The 21,342-nt window shown below is 37.5% G+C and overlaps 1 protein-coding gene across 2 annotated transcripts in view; it reads right to left on the bottom strand.

Moving 5' to 3' along the window:
• Positions 1–21,342, bottom strand: part of gap43 (growth associated protein 43) — a 302,554-nt gene that overhangs the window by 200,927 nt on the left and 80,285 nt on the right. The window contains exon 1 of one of the 2 annotated variants that reach the window (XM_063050858.1): positions 4,960–5,147. The exons of the other annotated variant lie outside the window; for it this stretch is intronic. Coding sequence (XP_062906928.1) covers positions 4,960–4,989 — 30 coding nt within the window. The 5' untranslated portion in view covers positions 4,990–5,147. Of the gene's footprint in view, positions 1–4,959; positions 5,148–21,342 lie in introns of those variants that run through there. 2 annotated transcript variants of the gene reach the window in all.

The following is a 21,342-nucleotide window of genomic DNA, read 5'->3' as shown; positions in this document are numbered from 1 at the left end:
AAAATGCCAAGGCCAGGTCTCTGAGTAGCATGATTGCACACAGAAGTGCTTGACAGTACAACTAGACCTGAGCTAAACCCAATCTGCACATGAAAAATGTATTAATGGGTAGGACCAATATACTTGCTCTGGTTTGAGAGCCAGATTTTTTTTATTAAGAAAATTGGAAAATGAACTTACCAGAACCCCAAATTCATAATAGAATTTATGGGTAATCATTTAGGTATTGGAAATCATTTTCAAAATTAAGATCTCAAAAAATTATAACAATAAAAAGTACTTCGAAAACAGAACAAAGTTAAAATGACAACCAGAAAGTCTTAACATCCGTGTGCATAAGGAATTAAGATTATTTCTGCAAACAATAGGTGACTCTCATATTCTTTTGTTGGTTTATATACTGTTCATTTTCTACATTATTTCTTTCTTCCAGTTGCCATTTACTGTGTAAAGTAGGATTGAGACTCTTTGCATTCTAAAATAATTAATCCGTACTTTAACCATCAAGCAGTAAGTAGAAAAAGGTTATTCATGTTTTTTTTTCTGATCAGATTGAAGTAAAACTGAGACGAATTCAATTTGGTCTTATATAAAACTAGATTTTTCACAGCATTGCTCTAGATGCTGAAACCAGAAGTCACAAGGTGCCAAGTATTCATGAGATATATCTGTGAGAACACTGATATAATGTTTCAAAAATATTAGTAGTGGGAAAAAATATCTTGTGCTTGTCTCCAATGGTGGTAAGACAGCATCAGAGGTGTGGGGTCTGTGGTTTCCTTATGCAACATAGTATTTGCTTGAAACACGTAAGCAGTTCTGCGACTGAAGAATCTCAATGGATTTCATATCTAAATTAAAAGCTAAAAAATTTAGATGCCTCAATGTATTACATTAAAGTTAAAGAACAAGCTTACTTTATCTTGATGAAGAAAAGCATTGAGAACAATTAAAGCCTTATTTTGGCACTAGGCTTTAGTTTATGCGGTTAACTGTAATCTTAACATGGAGAATAATTGCTTAATCCCTTTAAATAGATTCAGATGTCAGCTTTATGGTTCCAAATACTTCATGCCATATTCAGTCTTATTTACTACAATCATTGCTGTGTATTTTATACTACAAATGCTTAAACATCAATTTAAGCAGCTTTCCTTGACGAAACAATGAATGAAAACATTCCAAAAAAAGGGTATGAAATGAGGATAAATTCAGCCAAGTGGAAAACTGAGAAGGTGGATTTGATTCATTTACAATGTTACATGAAGTTTTAAATCAATTTATTGAACAGCACAAAAATACAAAATTATTGAAAAAAACATTTAGAAATGTGATTTTTAAAAATTATTTAACATTAATTTCAGAAATATATAACAGCAAATGTTTAGACAATTTTGAAAACCATCTTGCTTTTCTTTCCCTCTTAAATACATGCATCTTCTTATGAAGCTTTAGTACCTTCTTTGTCCTCCTAATACTCTCCCTTTACTAGCATTGCCTGAGGACACACCTTACAACAGCAGCATACTCCAGGTCTCCAATAATGTACGTCTTGGCTGTCTGCCAGAAGGCACACAACCAACTTTTCTTTCCCTCCCACTGGGAGGCGTCTGCCCTCAACTGGGATGTGTTTTTCAATATAATTAGAAACCAGGGACATAAAATAGAGTTTATTACAATGGTCTAATTTCCTTTATACATCTACCTAGGCAGTGAAAAGTCACTTCTCCAGAAAGATATAAGACATATTTTTGAAGATAGTAGCTGAAAAATCTTCCAAACAAAGCTGAACTATTGATTAAACCTAATGTAAATGGAATGATTTTGAATTATATTCATAGCTATAATATTCAACTTGAAATCAAATTGGACAAATAATTTTAAAATTTTTGAAAAATCTAGCTGAGTAATGCCTGAACTGCTTCTCCCAATAACTATGCATAGTGCTGGCAATTGTTGGATTTTATATTACAGGATATGAAAGGCTTTAGCACAGATTGTCATTAAGCCAGTGATTTGTGCACCATTTTATATAGTGTCAGTGGACAAGGTGGAGGAAAATATGGAACAGTTCAATAGTTGACTGTTGTCACAAAATTCTGGATCAAGTTGGTGTTTCCTCACATGGAAATATATTGTTAATCTTGTGTGTGGGCCAAGGCTTCTCAGGAAACAGTTTAGACATCAGCTTTAGGTTTACAGCTTTGATAATGTCTAATGATTTATGTCGTAGGAAGGTTTAAAGTGATTGAATATGTAGTAATTTAATTACATATTATAAATATTTTATCTGTTTTGTACCAATTAATTTTGAATGCTACACAGAATAAAACCTCTTCATAAGTCAGAAAATTTTATTTTTGATGTGACATACAGGCTATATCAACACACAAAGAAAATCATGTTTTTTCATGGAATACTTATATATTAACTTGAGCAGATATAAACAACATGTTAGTCTATTGTGTAATAAGAGCTCATCACTTAGCACAAAGGTTTACATCATCAGCATGATTCAGAAATGATGATGCAAATTCTCTTGAGGGCTGGCAACCTACTTTCTTTCAGATACAGAGAGCAGTCCCTACATTCTTAGTTTTACAGGAATAACAATTACCCTGAAAAATGATTAAGACTGCACAGAAGTCAATCTTTCATTGTCTATTTGCACTGTCTTTTTGCAATCATAGAAGGAATGAATGATAAACTTTTCTATTCACTTAATCAAAAGCCTTCCCACGTAATTACTAATAGATGACTGCAGATATTAGGAACTCTTACAAATTCAGCAGTCATCATGATATCTGGATGCTTTGAACTATTGCTGCAGCCTGCCTGAAAAAAATTTATTGATATATATATATATATATATAATATATATAGTAATTGAAAGCATTTCCTTTACAGAACAAAGCATTTCTGTAAAGATGTGTGTGCTTAGAACAGCCAAATGTTGTTTGAACATCCCAGCCACCTGAACTGAGTCCAGGTCAAACCATAGGGGATGAATTGAATTAGGAACTAATGAACACTCTGCTCTGCATTATTAATGATTAATAAATACTGGTTTAATTCAGGCATAAAACAAAAACCATTACTCAGTACACATTTACTCTTTTATTGCAGTCAACGCCTTTTTAGTGTTACAATGTAGTTACCAAAATTCTATCGTTACAGATTGTTTAGCTAATAGAGGGTCTCCGCCCAAATATCTTTATTTAGCAAAATAATTTATGTATATTATTGCATTGTGAAAAATAATATTAATTTTTCTTTCTAGTTTATTTATAAAATTTGAAAATTAAATTTTAGAGGAGATATATGAAGATTGATATATGTACGACGGTGCAGCTCTCTAAGCAAATCTGATTTCATAGATAATATGGTCTGATTTTTGGGTGAGGTAATGGATACTCTTTGAAGAACATTGGCAGCATCAGATTCTAAATTGAATTTTACCTTATCCATCAGTTTAAAATAAATTTGTCTATAATTCAATTATATCATTACAGACAGCATTGATTAATGAAGCTTCTATTGCATATTCTATTAAAACCCTTTTCAATTGATTAAAGGATAAAACAATAATTCTGTTCTGTTTCCTGGCTAAGTCAGAATATTCAGTTTAATTTGAAAGTTAAGTTTTTTCAAGAATACCTTAATATTCTTTCAACACAATTATTGTAAGATACAATAATTGGTTGTCAAATGTGGGGATTAGATCTACCAATCTAATAACTAGACTGAGACATATAAGGTTGATGCTCATGCTGTGATCACCCATTCAAATCTTTATCATAAAGTTGGCATTGGTCACCTGTTCATGAGGAGTATTTTCCAAAAAAAAATATTGTCCTTGCAATTTTTGCAAAGATAATCGTTTCATAGAACAGAATTATGGTAGAGATATTTCCTATTTGTCGAACTAAAATTAAGATTTGAACCTCCTTTTACTTATTATTGGGCATTGTTCTCTGTTTTCTTTAATCATTTTTATCAACCTTAATATTTTTAGGGTTTTAGTGTAAAACATCTTCTTTCATGGATTAAAAATTAGAAACAAGCCTGCATTTAAAAATCCAGAACACAAAGGGGAGTTAGGAAAGACTCCACCACAAGGACCAGCATAGAGTGTTAGCTAGCCTTGCATGCTAGGTGCCACTCCCAAAGCTGGACCTCTGCAGCCAAACCACACGATCGCACATTGAAATTCCAGTGCAAGGTTCAGCTAAATAGCTGAAAAACTGGCCATTTACAAAAAAAAACTCCCTTCATCCTGATTAACACAGCAGTGCAATGTCTATGATTACTAATTTTTTGTTACTGCAGCAATGACCTTTGTGCATAACGGTGTGATTGTTTTTGATACATTTGTTCTAATTCTTAGTTATTTTCAACTAATGTGTAATTTAAATCGGCCATTGGCTAAAATCACAGAGACTTAGCATTATGCTTGTTGAATATCAAACCAAAAGATATTTTCAAATGAAGCACTGGCAGAATCCAAATGCTGTGCTGAACCTGATGCATTTCAGGTATTTAAACTCCTTTAGCTGTTGAAAAAAAATTCTTAAAATTAAACAGTCAGAAAGTCAGAACCAAACATAAATTGTCATAATCATTCAATTCATAATTCACTTGCAATCATTAAAAAGCTGCCATTATTCATGTAATAATTTTATTATCAGATCTTAGTAAAATGAAACAAAGCATTAATACATACAAAGCATCATGTTCATTTTTTCCTTTCCCCCCATTTCATAATTTAATTTTCAGAAAAGCAATGGTCATGCAAACATATCATGTATTGTCACAAAATATTAAGTCAAGCATTTTTTCCCAATTATAAATTTCAGACATTTATATTGCTAAAAAATATATCAATTTCTACTCCTAAAAAGATATATATCACTGCAGAAATGTGGCTCCAAAAAACTGAAAAAAGACAATATTTTGTACCTGTTTAGTTCTTCTAATGCAGCACAACATGATGCCTGTATCCCTTTCTTTTCCTCTCCCTTCCTATTCTCTTTCTTGCTGCTCTCTCACTCCCTCTCTTCCTGTCTCTCACTCCCTCTCTCTGTCTCTCTTGTACACACAGGCACTGCCGACAGCTGCACAGTCAAATGCTGCTGATACTCTCCTACCAGTTCACCCCCCACCCCCACTACCAATACCACCACCTCCCACCCACCCGTGCCACCACTCCCAGACAGCTCATTAAATATTAAACATCACTTCTGCACCCTTAGTGGCCACTATCTAAGTGTTCACGTTTCTGGAGTATTAACAATTTAAGTACTGAATGTCTTTAAGCATCTTATAACATATATTCAGATATGTTACCACAATTTATAATGAGAATACTGTGTATATTCAGAATAATATGCTAATAAGGCAAGTAGCAATGCATTCAATAAACCATTTTCTAAATTAATTATCTGAATCCTTACAAAAATAGGCATTTATTCGTATTTTATTTTTTGAAATGATGCCAAAATGCTACAAGAGCATCACACAATTAGTGAAGTGATCTGCCACGCCCAAACTATGGTGCTGTACAGGACTAGTCTGACAAATTGATTTTAACCCTCTCATGAATAATAGAAATTGCGAGGTTTGGGGCATTTTTTAACACTGCTTTATGATTGCATATTTCTCTTTAACCCAGCTGCTGAGCATTAACCCTTAAAATTCTGTAGGTTTTTAGTCCCAACAAAGCAATTAATATCTATGACTTACAACAAAGAACAAAAACAATCATTAATTTCAATTTTAAAATAAAAAACACTCTGCTAGATATTGTCTTTGTTAATTACAAACCAAAGCAAGGCTACAGCAATACATTATATTAGATTTTTTTAAAAAGCATATCATTCACAAAATGGAATCTCCTGCATCACTCAGCTGGTCGAACTCCTTATAACAGCAAGAACATAAATATCAAGCTGCAGGTTTAAACCTATTGTTAATGTTAGAGCATTTCTATATAAAGCATATTAAATTAATCACATAAATATTTTTAAAGTCAATTCTAGAGTAGTTTTTAATTACTTGATGATGTAAAATAACGTGAATAAATCTATAAAAAGGGAAGAAGTTAAGACAGGCAAAAGAGCAAGTAAAATCTTCCACCATAGTTTAATAATAATTTGTTGTGAATATTATCATATCTTATGAAATTCTACATTATTATACTTTATTTGGCATGAATAAAGATTCATTTCATTTCAATTGGCCTGACAAGTAAGATGGAAATTCCAAGTGGCAGTGAGTGAATGGTATGATAGACAGCTGTAATGGAAGTGGCAGATAGTGGCAGATATGTGGCGAGGTGTAGAGGGTCAATAGCATAGAGCAGGAATAGCACTGGCTAAAATGATCAGACAAAATACAAACACTGGGATAATATAGAAGTATGAAACACAAAATTAAGCTGAGCTCTACTGTGTAGTATTTTTTTATGCATGTGGAAGAATTTTATCAGAATCCTAATTATGTCATTCTATCTTCTCAATTTTTGATCTGGGGTTTCTGAAGTGCAAATGTATGAAAACACACTAAAGTCAAATAGCATAGCATGCTGGATAAATATCACTTGTGCAGATTTCTGTCATGAACTCAAAGCCAACAGTGGACAAAGACCCCAGATAGAGTCTCAACAAGCTGAGGTGCCTTAGCAACAGGTTTGTTGCTTGGCTTCATATACTTCAAAATACCTTTTTCGTGTTCAGTCTCAAGCACCAGTAACCAGCCCATTCCCGCTCCCTCAAACCACCTCATCTCCCCTTTTTAAGTGCTTTTTAACTACCGGAAGCCTGCAACACTTTGGAGGCACCATGTAGTTACAGTACATTGCAACACTGGCTGTTTCAGTTTGCTTCTGCTTGTCACATTTCCTGTAACTTGGAAATTATTTCTTCTCTGCTTTTGCTAGTGTCTAGGTAGCAGGAAGATGTGATTGAGCGGTGAGTGACGTCAGTAGTCCCTTTCTAGCTGAGTATGTAGGGAACACCCTAGGATATTATACTTTCAAGAAAAGGAGCCCAAATCTAATATGAGAATTAGGTGGACCATGGACTGGGACGGCATGTAGACACTCTCTTGCATTGTCATACAACTGCCAAATGAAGCAATGTTCCTCTGGACCAAGGTGCAAAACACAGTATATGTACTGTAACTCACACACAATACATAAAGTAATATTACCACAAATAAATATTCATGAAGATTGACATTTAGCATAAAGTGCATTTATGACACAAGTTTGAAGGTAAATAGTATAATGCTACTGGTTCCTAAGGTTGTCATAGCCATGGGGGAGGGGGAAGGGGGGAGGGGGTTGGTAAGAATAAACACCCACAACCTATCAAATGCTCCCAATGTCATATGTCTTAGATAGCCTCTGACAACCAAGTACAACTCCAGGCCTTTATCTGTGGCTTAGTTACTAAGTCCAGTGGAAACGTTCCTACTAACAGAAGATGCGGCAAAGGTGGGTTACTGGTGCATTAAAGTCAATTGCTTTGGGCAGATAGGGCTCATCAGCTGTGATTGGCAGCTGATCTAGGTGAAAGATAACTCTGATCTCAAACTTCCACTGGCTTGTGGTTATACCCGCTCATGGGGAAGGCTTCAGGAGTAAACTCCGAGGAAAACTCCAGAGCTGGAGTCCCTAAGGCAGTCCTATGTTGAATTCTGCACTGGCTGGCCGCTGGTGCCAAACTGCATTGGTCTCAGCTGTTCCTTTAGATTCATCAACTGTGTGGAGAGGGGATGCCTGTTGCATAGGCAAACCTTGCTCTCCATATTGTACTGACCTGATTTGCATATCAACTTCGATACAGACAGCTATGGCACGACAACCACAGTCAACTCTGACCAATGGAGGTTCTTACTTATAATGCTACTGTCAATTCATATGTGACCTGGGTGGTGGCAGAGAGTTCAATAATCTCGTAACCTGTGGGATAAAGCTGCATCCTCTCCTAACAGTCCTTATCCTAATGCTACAGTACCTCCTGCCTGATGCTAGGGGGTCAAAGAGATTGTGGGATGGATGAGAAGGATCCTAGACAATGCTAAAGGCCCTGCATACACAATGCTCCTGAAGCTTGACATGATCCAGAATCATGCATAACATCTGCCACCTTTCCTTCTTTTAGCACATACTTAATGTATTAGAGCCTTGGAGGACTGTTTGTGTTTGGATGGTCAACTCAACATTGAACATTTTATGGTGTGGATCAGGAGATTCACTCTAGAGTAGCAGACCCTGTAATGCTTGCTTTAAATGAAGGCAATATTTAGTGGCCTCTGAGTCCTGTTAATGTCTCTCAGTCAAGCAAGCTTATGGTTTCCCCTACTTCCTGAGTACCGGTGGCTATCTCTATTGCTTGCTTCGACATCCTGCATTCGCATATCTTGCTGCAGCAGCAGGTTGTGATCCATTGTCCAACTCAGCATACTCCTTATCTTTCCAATTAATATGACCAATCTACCACATGCGAAATTACCTATAAAATGAGTGCATGCTGATGGATTATGCATGGTTCGGAATTTCTTAATTGGTGACCTTGTCCTGCCAGGAGTTGATAGATGCATCAGAGGCAATGAAGGTGTAAACTCAAGATTTACATATTGTATGTTGTCCATGACTCTCTGTTGCACAGGAGTGAATAAGGCACTGAAGTGGGCAAGGATGTGCGGCTATCTATCAACTCAGGTGTCTGTAAATAAGTATTCTATGTGGATAAGTGAGAGTTATGTGAGTGCAGAAGTGAGAAAAATCTGACAGGGCGTTAGTGCTAGAGCAGCAGCATTCTCAGGCTTTGTTGTCAGTATCTCAAGCTCTCAAACTCCACCCATAGAAGGACAAGGGCACGAGACACATGGGAACGCGACCACATGCAAAATCCCCTCCAAGGCACACACTATTCGTAACTGGAAATATTTTGTTGCTTCTTTATTGTTGCTGAGTATAAGTTCAGAGGGTCAATAGCTATTTGCTCTGCATTAGAACACTTCAAGCGGACAGCTACCCCATGATTTATAAAGGGCAATAACTGATAACTATTTCTGAATATAAATAAGATACAATATTCCCACTCAGGTCATTTCTCCTTTCATCTGTGGCTAACCCTGTTCTATATTTTCTTCTTGAGGTCTAAGTATAGAGAGCAAGGCCTGAATTTATTAACAGTCCCTAAATAGTCTTGAGAAGGTGGTGGATGTTGTGAGCCACCATCTTGAAAAGCAAGAGTTTTTCTAGTGTGGGTGTACCTAACCTACTGTTGGATAGGGAGTTTCCAAGGTTGAGACACAGTAGTGATGAAGGATTGGAGATAAACTTCAAAATCGGGATGCTGTACAACTTGGAGAACAATTTTCATGTGATGGTAATCCCATGTATCTGTTGCTCTTATCCATTTTAGAGGTGGAGATTGTGGCTATGGGATATGTGATGGGAGTAACAGAGATGAATGACTGTCGAACATTTTGTACGTGGCTCATACTACAGTCAAGCTCTCTAGTGGTGAAGGAAATTAATATTTAGTGTGGTTCATGAGGTGCCAATCAAGTGGTATTTGAATCAATGGAGGGTATTGAATTTTTGAGAGTTGTTGGCAGAGCAGTCATCCAGGCAGGTGAAAGTATTCCAGACTGGTGCCTTGTAGATGCTGGAAAGGTGTCAGAAGGGGAGTCACTAACTGCAGTATACCTAGCCACTGATCTGCTGTTGCAGGCACTGTGCTTACTGTATATGGCTGGTCTAATTGAGTTTCTGGTCAATGATGACTCCCGGGAATTTAATAATAAGAGGATCGGTGATGGTAATGATACAGGTAAGTGGCTAGATTTTATTTTCTTAGCAATGGTCATTGTCTGATGGTTTGGTGAAAGAAATATTACCTATCTCTTCTCAGTTCATGTTCTGCCTTTTGTTTAGTTCATACTAGATGCTAGGTCTGGCAGCCTCGGTTGCTGAGGAAGTGTGAATGCAATGAAACATTTCACAATAAGAAGTAAATATTCTCATCGCTTGGGATTATTGATGCCCAACGTCCATGACCCCAACCACTGGAGTGATTTCACTTTGAGAACCATTTACTTCAATTTCACCGGGGCACTTTGATGGTATAAATGCCAAACATTGCTTTGATGTCAAGGACATTCAACTCACCTCAGGAATTCAGCTCTTTGATCCATTTTTGGATTTAAGCTTTCATAAACTCTGGAATAAGCAGTCCTGACAAAACCCAAATTGGACATTGGTGAGTGGATTAATTGGGAGAAAATGTGTTTGGATTCGCTCTTGTTTGCACCCTCCATCACTTTCCTGATGGCTTACTCAGCAGTAACTAGCTGTACTGGATTTGGATAAACATTTGTGGACAGGATATATTTTTTCTTGTGACTGTCACTTTCACACCCAGTTTATTCGTCATCAAGCCAAGCACCCGAAACTAAATCATCCAATTAGCATTACATCAAAACTTTTACTTATAAGTTGCTGTGATAGGGAAAAGTGAGGATCCATCTGCTCTTACTCAGTTGTCCTTCTGTGGACAGTTAAACAGCATAAATCTCATTGTGGAGAAAAGTTTATGTAAAATGGACCCTTAGGTTCATATTCTGAAGAACTTCTTCAGGCTGGAGCCTAGTTTCATAAAAACGTTCCTTAGGAAAAAAAAACTGCTTTCCATTAGGATGTGCTGGGGAGAATTTTGGTCACATTTTTCATTAATTTTAAGCCATGATGGTCTAATTACTCTTGATGATCTTGCATTCAGATTGGAGTTAGTGGATGATGAGCTCAATTATAGAAGATTTTTGTCCCAATCAGACAATCTTTCACTCAAAACTGGATACAAATTTGGTTCTAGTGCAATCCTCCTCTTCCACATACTTGAATGCAGTATGGCTTTCAAACTTTGGATATGAGTTCATTTCTGAGTAGTCAGACTGATTGTTTTCACTTGAGATTTGAAATATAAATAATGGAGAACATTATCTCCATGAAATGATGCTCTTATAGAGGAATAAAGACAAAGCTCTGTCAAAGTAATGCAAAGTACTATAAGTGGTTCAAACTCTAGTTCCAGTCAATATTAATTAAATTGAGAAACCTCCCATAATAAAACATAAACATCCACAAAATATTGAACTGTATTGAAAGAAATCATGAGCATTCTGCAGACAACTCAATATTCCTTATTGTGTTACAACATTATAATCCAGCAACACACATTAAAGTTGCTGGTGAACGCAGCAGGCCAGGCAGCATCTCTGGGAAGAGGTACAGTCGACATTTCAGGCCGAGACCCTTCGTCAATATAATCCATCAATTGTGTTGCCATTCAGCAATAGTATCTATTGGAGTTACTCTTGAAACGAGATGTTGAAATGTTGTTGGACAGTGGAAGAAGATTTACAAATATCCTTGAACCTAACTTTGTATCTCTGGTTCAGCACTGTATGCCAGTTACACATTTGAAAGTACCCCCAGACTTGGAAAAGGCACAAGTGTCAATCCATTAATGTTTTTAAAGTGCAGCAGTTCAGTCTTCCGCAAAGTTAACTTTAAGCTCTAATTTAAACAAAGAAAAAAGACTTTTTTTTCAGAGTTGGAATAATTACTTTACAATTTTCTTTTAAACTTGTTTTTTTTGTCTTATCCCTCAATGTTTTGGTGTACAATAGCTATGGAATTCAGGTAAGTCAACTCGCGTAGTCCTCTGCTGCTCAAAGCTTGCTAGAAAGAGCTGGATATCTAGCTGAAATTGAGTTCAGTCCAAATAGTCTAGATTTGTTGTTATTTTTTGAATAAGTTCAAAACAAGACAAAGACCATTCGGAAAAGAAGAAACCTATTGCATTAAACCGGCAAGTCTTGCCCCAGGACTGAGTACAGGGGCTTGGAAAAGTATTCAGCCCCCAACTCTTTGTTCACATAAATGAGTATTACAAACATGGATTTTGATCAATTTAGCTGAGAATTTTTAATTGTGGATCACATGCTTCATTTTTTTCACAGTAGAGCAGATAAAACAGGGAAAATTGAAAAACATAAAAAACTAAAAAATCAAAAACTAAAATGTCAGCAATTCAGAAGTATTCATCCCCAGTTGCTCAGTATTTAGTCGGTCCACCTCTTGCAGTTATTACAGCCAGTAGTTTTTTTAGATAAGTTTCTATTAGCATTGCACAATGTGACGGAGCAAGATTTGCCCATTCCTCTTTGTTAAGTTGCTCAAGCTGTGCCAGATTAGTTGGGAAGCAGCAGTGGACAGCAATCTTGAAGTCTTACCAGAGATGCTTGACTGAGTTAAGGTCAGCACTCCAACTGGGCCACTCAAGGACATCAATTTTCTTCATTTGGAGCCACTCCATGATTGCTCTGACAATGTTCTTTGTGTCGTCATCCTGCTGAAATATGAATTTCCTCCCCAGTTTAAGTTTTGTGGCAGAGGCTAGCTGGTTTTTATCTGTGCAAATTGGAAATAAAATCGCCAGCTTGCTGATAACTAAGACTGGCACACCTCCGTGATCTGTGCTTAGTCCACTGCTCTACTCTCCCTATACCCAATACTGTGCGGCTCAAATGCCATCCATAAATTTGCTGATGATAGAACTATTGTCAGCAGAATTTCAGCTGGTGACAAGAAGGTGCACAGGAATGAGGTGTATCAGCTATTCTGAGTGGTGTTGCAGCAACAACCTCACACTCAATGTCAGTAAGACCAAAGAACTGATTGCAGGCTTCCAGAAAGCAAAAGATGAGGGAACACACACCAGACCTCATAGAGGGATCAGAAGTGGAAAGAGTGAGCAACTTCAAGTTCTGGGGTTCAATATCTCTGAGGATTTGTTCCAGACCCAACATATTGATGCAGCAACAAAGAAGGCATGACAGTAACCATATTTTATTAGGAGTTTGAGGAGATTTGGTATGTCATCAAAGACACTCACAAGTTTCGATAGATCTGCCGTGGAGAGCATTCTAACTGGGTTCATCGCCATCTGGTATGGGGGGTGGGGAGACTACAGTATATGATCGAAATAAGCTGCAGAGAATTGTAAATTTAGTCAGCTCCGTCATGGGCCCTACCCTCCGTAGTATCTAGGACATCTTCAAGGACCAATGACTCAAAAAGACAGCATCCACCTTTAACTACCTCCAACACCCAGTTCATGCCTAGTTCCATTGCTATCATCAGGCAGGAGGTACAGAAGCCTGCAGGCACAGACTCCACAATTTTTCTCTGCTGTCCAATTTCTGAGTAACCCATGAACACTACCTCACTAGTTTTTTTTATTTCTATATTTGCACTACTTATTTAATTTAACTATTTTATATAGATATACTTATTGTAATTAACATTTTTCTCTATTATTAGGTATTGTATTGTACTCCTACCACAAAGACAACAAATTTCACAACATTTATGCTGATGATATTCAACCTGATTCTGATTCTGATATTTAACAGCATTTATCTTCCATTCAATCCTGACCAAAATTCCAGTCCATTTTGCTGAGTAGCACTCCTATAGCATGATGCTACCTCCACCATATTTTACAGTAGTGATGGTGTTACATAGTATTGCTGATACATAGTATTAGATTTACGCCACATGAAATGCTTTGTGTTGAGGCCAAAAAGTTCCACTTAAGTCTAATCAGGCCACAAGATCTTCTTCCACATTTTCACAGTATCTTTTAAGTAACACTTTGTAAAGTCTTTATGGCAAGGATATGCATTTTATTTAGCCAGGACTTCTTCCTTACCACTCTTCCATAAATATCTTCTTTGTGCAAGGCCTTAAAGATCTTGGAAAAAGATCCTGTGATCTGATTAGACTAAAGTGGAACTATTTGGCGTAAATCTATGCTATGTATAAGCAATACTATGTAACACCATCTGTAAGGTATGGTGGTGGTTCCGTCATGCTATGGGGATGCTTTTCAGCAACAGGGACTGGAATTCTGGTCAAGATTGAATGGAAGATGAATGCTGCTAAACATCAGAATCAGGTTTAATATCACCGGCGTATGTTGAGAAATTTGTTTTCTTTATGGCAGCAGTACAATACAATAAAGATTGTACAGCCATGAACATCTTCTCCAGTTGCTGCCACTGACTCTTGCAGCTCACTCGGAGTGACTATTGGCATCACAGTACACTCTCTTACAAATGCCATTTTTCTCCAGTGTCTAAGTTTAGCGGGGCAGACAAACTTTGGCTATGTGGCTGTGGTTTCATATTTTTTCCACTTTTTCACAATGGACTGAGTATGTTCAGTGCCTTTGAGATGGTCTTGTACACTTCCTCAGATTTGTGCTTCTCTACTATCATTTTCCTGACTTGTCTTAAATGCTCTTTTGTTTTTATTTTGGTTTGGTCTGATGAAAACCTACCATACTGTTGGACCTTACAGAGCGGGTATATACAGTATTTTTACATATTCATTGAAAAAGGTGATCCTCCAGTTTTCTTCACCAACAAATTTGTTGAGTTGGTAAGGTAATACAGTATATTGCACCTGAGGAAAGTTAGTGTAGTAATTACAAAAGGGATAAATACTTTTTCATCCTTTTAATTTTGGTTTTTAATTTTTAGTAAATTATTGATAGGTTTTGAAATTTTTCTTTTGATTTGACATGATTCACGATGTTGTATGGATTAGCTCAAAAATCCTACTCAACATCTTTTAAATTTAGAAAAGGAGACAGTAAAATGTGAAAATAGTTGTGGGGTCTGAGTATTTTTTCAAGGCGCTGCATATTTGGAGACATAATTATCTGGTAGATATCACTTTACTACTTCACCATGGAGTTGCAAATAACAGATATCAGTCTTAGACATCATTTAACACGTTACAAAGAATATTATTACGGAACACAATGCTGTGAATCTAATCCAAACTGTAGATAAAGATCTCATCTGCCTTAGTTGATAGTCCTTTGCGAAGTTAGTTTGATTGATCTCAAGCCAGTTATAGAATTAAATAGCGCAGAAGAATTCCCTATCAACCTTACCTTTAGCAGCCCTTTGGCAAAGCCATCCAGCTAGCACTATAACCTCTCTCCACAACCCTATTTGATTTCACCACCAAAGAATTCATCCAATTTCCTTCGGAGAGTTATGACTGAGACGGCATCCACTACTTTTTTAAGAAACACCAAATAAACTCAGGATCATGACATAAAGCCATGTACGGTAGAACAAAGGACCCTACGGAAAACCCTGACAGTTCTGGACAATGATTCGCACCCTTTGCATGCCACCTTGGCTGAACAGAGGAGCACTATCAGTAATAGACTAAGACAACTGCGCGACAAGAGCGCTATATGAGGTCATTCTTATCCTCAGCCATTAGGCTCTATAGTGAGTCAACCTGCAGCCGGGGAAGTGATGACCCCCTCCTGTTGGACTGTTTGAAGTAACTTATTTTTTATTCTTTCTTATTTCTCTTCTAATATTTTTATATTTGTATATCTGTGCACTTGTAATGCTACTGTGACATTGTAATTTATTTTGGGATCAATAAGTATCTATATCTATTTTGCACCAGCTGGGCAAATACATTGAGAAGTTGTGTAAATGTAGAAAATAGGAATGTACTGTTACTGTGGTTGGTGGTTATTGTCTTAATGATTGTGTTAAGATACATTGTTAGGTATCAAGCTTCATGCAGCAAAAGAACTTGAGGATTTGACTTAATTCGAAGAAAAATTTTTCTCCCAGAATTTACCCTGAATCTTGGAGAACATCAAGTATGCTCGAAAAGTAATAAAATTATTTTAATATAACAGTTGCAGGCACCTTCACCAGCTCATTTTACATAAGAAAGTAAGAAATAGGAGCAGGAGTAGGCCATCCGGCCCATTGAGCCTGCCCTGCCATTCAATAAGATCATGGCTAATCTGTCCATAAACTCAGCTCCATCTACCTGCCTTTTCCCCATAAACCTTAATTCCCTTACTATGTAAAAACCTATCTAACTGTTTCTTAAATATATTTAGTGAAGAAGCCTCAAATGCTTCTCTGGGCAGAGAATTCCACAGATTCACCACTCCCTGGGAAAAACAGTTTCTCCTTATCTCTATTCTAAATCTTATCCCCTGAATCTTGAGGCAATGTCCCCTAATTTTAAGGTAAGGGGTGAGAAGTTCAAAGGGGATATTAGAGGAAGGTTTTTCTCTCAGAGAGTGGTTGGTGCATGGAATGCATTGCCTGAGTCAGTGGTGGAGGCAGATACACTAGTGAAATTTAAGAGACTACTAGACAGGTATATGGAGGAATTTAAGGTGGGGGGTTATATAGGAGGCAGGGTTTAAGGGCCGGCACAACATTGTGGGCTGAAGGGCCTGTACTGTGCTGTACTATTCTATATTCTAGTTCTAGTCTCACCTACCAATGGAAACAACTTTCTTACTTCTATCTTATCTATCCTTTTCAAAATTTTCTATGTTCCTATAAGATCCCCTCTCATTCTTCTGAACTCCAAAGAGTATAGTCCCAGGCGACTCAATCTCTCTCATAGGTTAACCCCTTCATCCTCGGAATCAACCTGGTGAACCTCTTCTGCACTGCCTCCAAAGCCAGTATATTCTTCCTCAAGTATGGAGACCAGAACTGCACACAATACTCCAGGTGCGGCCTCACCAGTACCCTGTATAGTTGCAGCATGACCTCCCTGCTCTTGAATTCAATCCCTCTAGCAATGAAGACCAACATTCCATTTGCCTTCTTAATAACCTGTTGTATCTGCAAGCCAACTTTTTGCGATTCATGCACAATCACTCCCAAATCCCTCTGCACAACAACATGCTGCAATCTTTCACCATTTAAGTAATAATCTGCTCTTCTGTTATTCCTTCTTAAATGGATGATCTTGCATTTACCAACGTTGTATTCCATCTGCTCATTTAGACCTACATTCAATAGCCACTTCATGAAGTGTAGGAGAGGATCCTGGTGTGGTCTTCTGCAGTAGTCCATTGACTTCAAGGTCTGATGTGTGAGCATTCAGAGATGATCTTCTGCACAACCCTGTTGTAATGCATAGTTATTCCTGTTACTGTCACTTTCCTGTCAGCTTGAACCAGTACAGCTATTCTCCTCTGATCTCTCTCACTAGCAAGGCATTTCTTTGCCACACAGAACTGCTGCTCATTGTATTTTTTTTTTCGCTCCATTCTCTTTAAAGTCTAGAGACTCTAAAGTGTGAAAATCTCAGGAGATCAGTTTCTGAGGTACTCAAACCACCACTTCTGATGCAAACAATCATTCCACAGTCAAAGTCACTTAGATCACTTTCCTGGTGTTCAGTCTGAAGAACAACTAAACCTCTTAACCATATCTGAAGGCCTTTAAGCATTGATTACCTGTCACATGATTGACTATTTTGCATTAATGAGCAAGTGTACAGGTGCATCTAATAAAGTGGCCACTGAGTGTACGTCATAAACTTATAACACATACTAAGTAAAACTGATGTACACACAGAGCAGCTTATTCTGTCTTTTCCTCAGAGGCACAGTTGAAAATAAAGCAAGAACTGCTGACTCCACCCACCTAGCAGTCACCTCTTCACCAAATTGCCATCAGAGAGACACTACAAGTCCATCACCACCAGATCTACACATCAACTCTGAAGCTTCTTTGCTGTAGCTGTCCAGGTTCTCAATAAAACTCACTCGGGCGTAAAACCCTAACAGTTCCTGCACAATATCTGTTAAATGCACTTTCCTGCTGTCCTTGTTCTGTTGATAACTATCTAACATGTTCATATGTTCACATTTATTTAAGTTTGATTATTGATGTTTACACTAATTGTTAATTGCTCATGGCTGTTTGCATTATTGTCTTGTAAATTGTTGGTTGCTGTTGTGTCGTCTGTTATGGTATTGTCCTGTATGTTATGCTTGACACTGAACCACAATCAGTTCTGGCACGTTTCACAAACTGGCAATAAAGTGATTCTGATTCTGATTCTGACAATAATCCACTGCATGGTCTCCCTACATTTCATGCTGCCTCTATGCTGTCCCACATCTATGTTTATGACAGACATCTGAGATACAATTGAGTGTGTGCCTGAAGTTAAAAAAAAATGCTGGGAAGGGTGGATGGAAGCCTGCCATCTCAGTTTGCAGTTAACCCAGGCAATGGTCTGATATAGTAAATCTGTCACTGGAGATTTGCAGTGGGACAATCTACAGCTTGGAGAAATTGAGAGGATCTGGCATCCAATTGGCGGTACTCTAAAGCTTAGTGAGCCTTTTTGTTTCTAATCAACAGCCAGAAAGATTCAATGTCCAGAAGCACAGGGGCAAATCTCCAATATCCTTCCCATTTTTCCAGTTCAAGGACCTGCCAGGAAGGCTTCCTTATGTCAGAAGTATTTCTGGGCTATGTTAATTACTTAAGTACAAGACTCAACTAAAGCTAGGCCTCAAAAAACACAGGCTATTTTGATTCCATAGTGTGATTGATGAAGAATGTCCAAAGTACTTTTGTTATTATTGCACTAATTTAAAAAAAGTTTAATATTTTTCAAAGATGACATTCCTATTTGATTCTGACAATAATAATAAAAAGTTTAGTCAGGTAATCCATGGTTGTATTTTAATATATTGCCAGGGAGAAGCAGAGAGCTGGTGGCTTGGTGACCTGAAATTTTCTGCAAGCGATTTATAGGAGCTTCTTGAACTCCTCAATCACATTAACATGGTATTAGTATGTTAAACCCAGGCTTTCCAAGCAATTAGACTGAGTAAGCATAAACACTCAATCTCATTCCTGGTACTGAAAGGCACACCCGCAGGTCTAATGAATAATGGATTCTGGAGTTGGCTGTATAATGAATTGTATACTAGCAAAAGTTGACCTACTTGGTTCAGGCTACCCTGACTACATGGCCAAACACATAGGAGATCAAATGGTGGTGCTATCTGTCTTACCACTACACTGCTGGAGTTATCATGGAAATCAGTGTTGGAGCACAAACTTGTCAGAGACAGGGTCTAACCTGACCCAAGTAACCCGCCATAAATGAAATGTCCATTCATTTGAATAGGTTTCACGACCCTGTGGAACACAATAAAAGAGATCTATTTGAATTATTTTACTTTTTTTTTACTTTATTCGATATAGATTTCTGAAATCTGTTTTTCATCTAATACAGTTCAAATGCCTTCATCAATGGCAGCCTATATATGGTCCATTCACCTCTCAGGGTCTCTTGTTGAGTGTGGTGGATCAGGTCACTTGGCTCCCGGAAATTGGAAGCGATACTTGTGTGTGAGGACGGTTACAATGCTGGCAGTTTGGGGCAGTGGGCCAGCTCCAACATGATCTGATCTGTTTTTCTCTCTCCACATCTGCTGTATTTACCCAATATTTTCTGTCTCATTACTTCATTATTCAAGACATTGGATAATTTGGCAGTTTGGTGTTGAGAATCAAATATGTGCAAGGTGTTACATCTTGCCTTATGAGAAGCCAGTGAGAGCCACGAATCGCAGCACAGACTCATGCCAACCAAGATGATTGGTAGTAAAGTCGGTGTAGCTGCCAGATGATAAAAACAATAGCAGAAACATTAATAAGTGATCCATGTATATATGTCTCTCAACAAGCAGTGATGTAAAATAACACCTTCAAACATCAGATCTTCTGAGAGATTGGAAAGATTTACTGTTATGCCCTGAACCCCACCAAAATAGTTGTGTTTGAACGTCAAGAAGACTCAGTTTCTACCTGTGGATCCAGTGTAGATGCAAATAATCTTCAGTCTCCTGCGTAGATACAGGTACACAGGGAACTATTGTTCCTAATGCCCCTGGTCAGCCTCCTTTTGGTCATACACTGTGTTGCTCAGTAACACCCATCGTGATGTAAATGTGGAGACCATGGCCAAAGCAGTACTCAACAAATTGGCACAATTTATAGAAAACATTTTTTTTCTAAGTGCGCAGCCAATTACATTCCTGTACAGAAAGCCTTTCACAAAATCCCTCAGGAAACCAGCAATGAAACTTAAGTATTTTTGCTAGAACTCCCTAGGCCTTATTGAGTGTTTCTTGCCTTGACCTCACCGGCTAGCTCCATGAAATTCAGGAAGCTCGTATGCTTAAGTTAAACTCCAGACCCACTTTTAATCAATGACTGCTGCCAACACCTCACCCATTGAAGTTTCCTTATTGCAGCCAAATGAGTTGGCAGGTTCGTTTTGGCTTTCCACTGTGGCCATCTTTTCTCACAGGATTTAAAGTTCCATATAGAATCATACAGTACATCACAGTTTGACTTAATCTAAAAATCAGAATGACGCAATTCTTTTTTTTATTTTAATTTGAGTTAAATCTACCCCAAAAAAAGTAAGAAACAGTCCCAATTTCCAATAGTCATTAAGATGTTCCAAATGAAAGAATTTAGGGAAATTTAAATTCTTATTGTGCCGAATTGAGAACACAAAATAAACATCTCTTTTACTCAGGGAAGTTGCATGAGTAGAATGTTGCTATGGGAAGATGAAATATACTGACATTATAGAGGATTTGATTTTGAAACTCCAGTTGTAAAATATTATTTAGCAAATATTCAAAGAAAGACCTGTCTGTTGTGTTCATAGCAAAACAGTAACTGAAGCCAAATTACCATACATGACTATAATTTCTTCTTTCTTTCTTTGTATATTCTTTAAGTTTATATTTTTTATTTCAAAACTTAAAACGTGATTTTGAAATTCATTTTGGGATCTAGCCTTTGTTGACATTTATTGACCATTCCCAGTTCCCTTTTGAAGGTATATTTTTAAATTAAATGTTGTAAAACTTGGAGGGGAACCTGCAGCTGATGGTGTTTAAATCAACTGCTGCCCTTCTCTATCTCAGTGATAAAGTCTGTGATTTAAGAGGTGCTTTCAGTGTAGCAAGGGTGAATAACTGAAGTGGACATTGTAGGTGATATACATACTGCAGTCAGTAAAAAAGATAAATATTAGCTTTATTTATCACATGTAAACTGAAATATCAAAACATAACAGTGAAATGTGCTGTCTGTGTCATTGACTAATACAGTCCAAGGATGTACTGGGGGCAGCCTCTAAGTGTTGCCATGCCTCTGGCATCAGTGTAGCTTGTGCACAACTTACTAACCTTTATGTCTTTGGAATGTGGAAGGAAACTGAAGCACCTGGAGGAAACCCACATGGTCGTGGAACGTATGTACAAACTCTTTACAGGTAGCAGCAGGATCTGGACCCTGATCACTGGTACTGTAAAGTGTTATGCTGGCCACTATGCTACCATGCTAGTGATGGAGGGAATG

Source organism: Mobula hypostoma, chromosome 6 (genome assembly GCF_963921235.1).
Source record: "Mobula hypostoma chromosome 6, sMobHyp1.1, whole genome shotgun sequence".
In the NCBI taxonomy this organism is placed as follows: domain Eukaryota; kingdom Metazoa; phylum Chordata; class Chondrichthyes; order Myliobatiformes; family Myliobatidae; genus Mobula; species Mobula hypostoma.
Note: the sequence above shows the minus strand (reverse complement) of the source record. Positions and strands in the feature narration are given on the sequence as shown.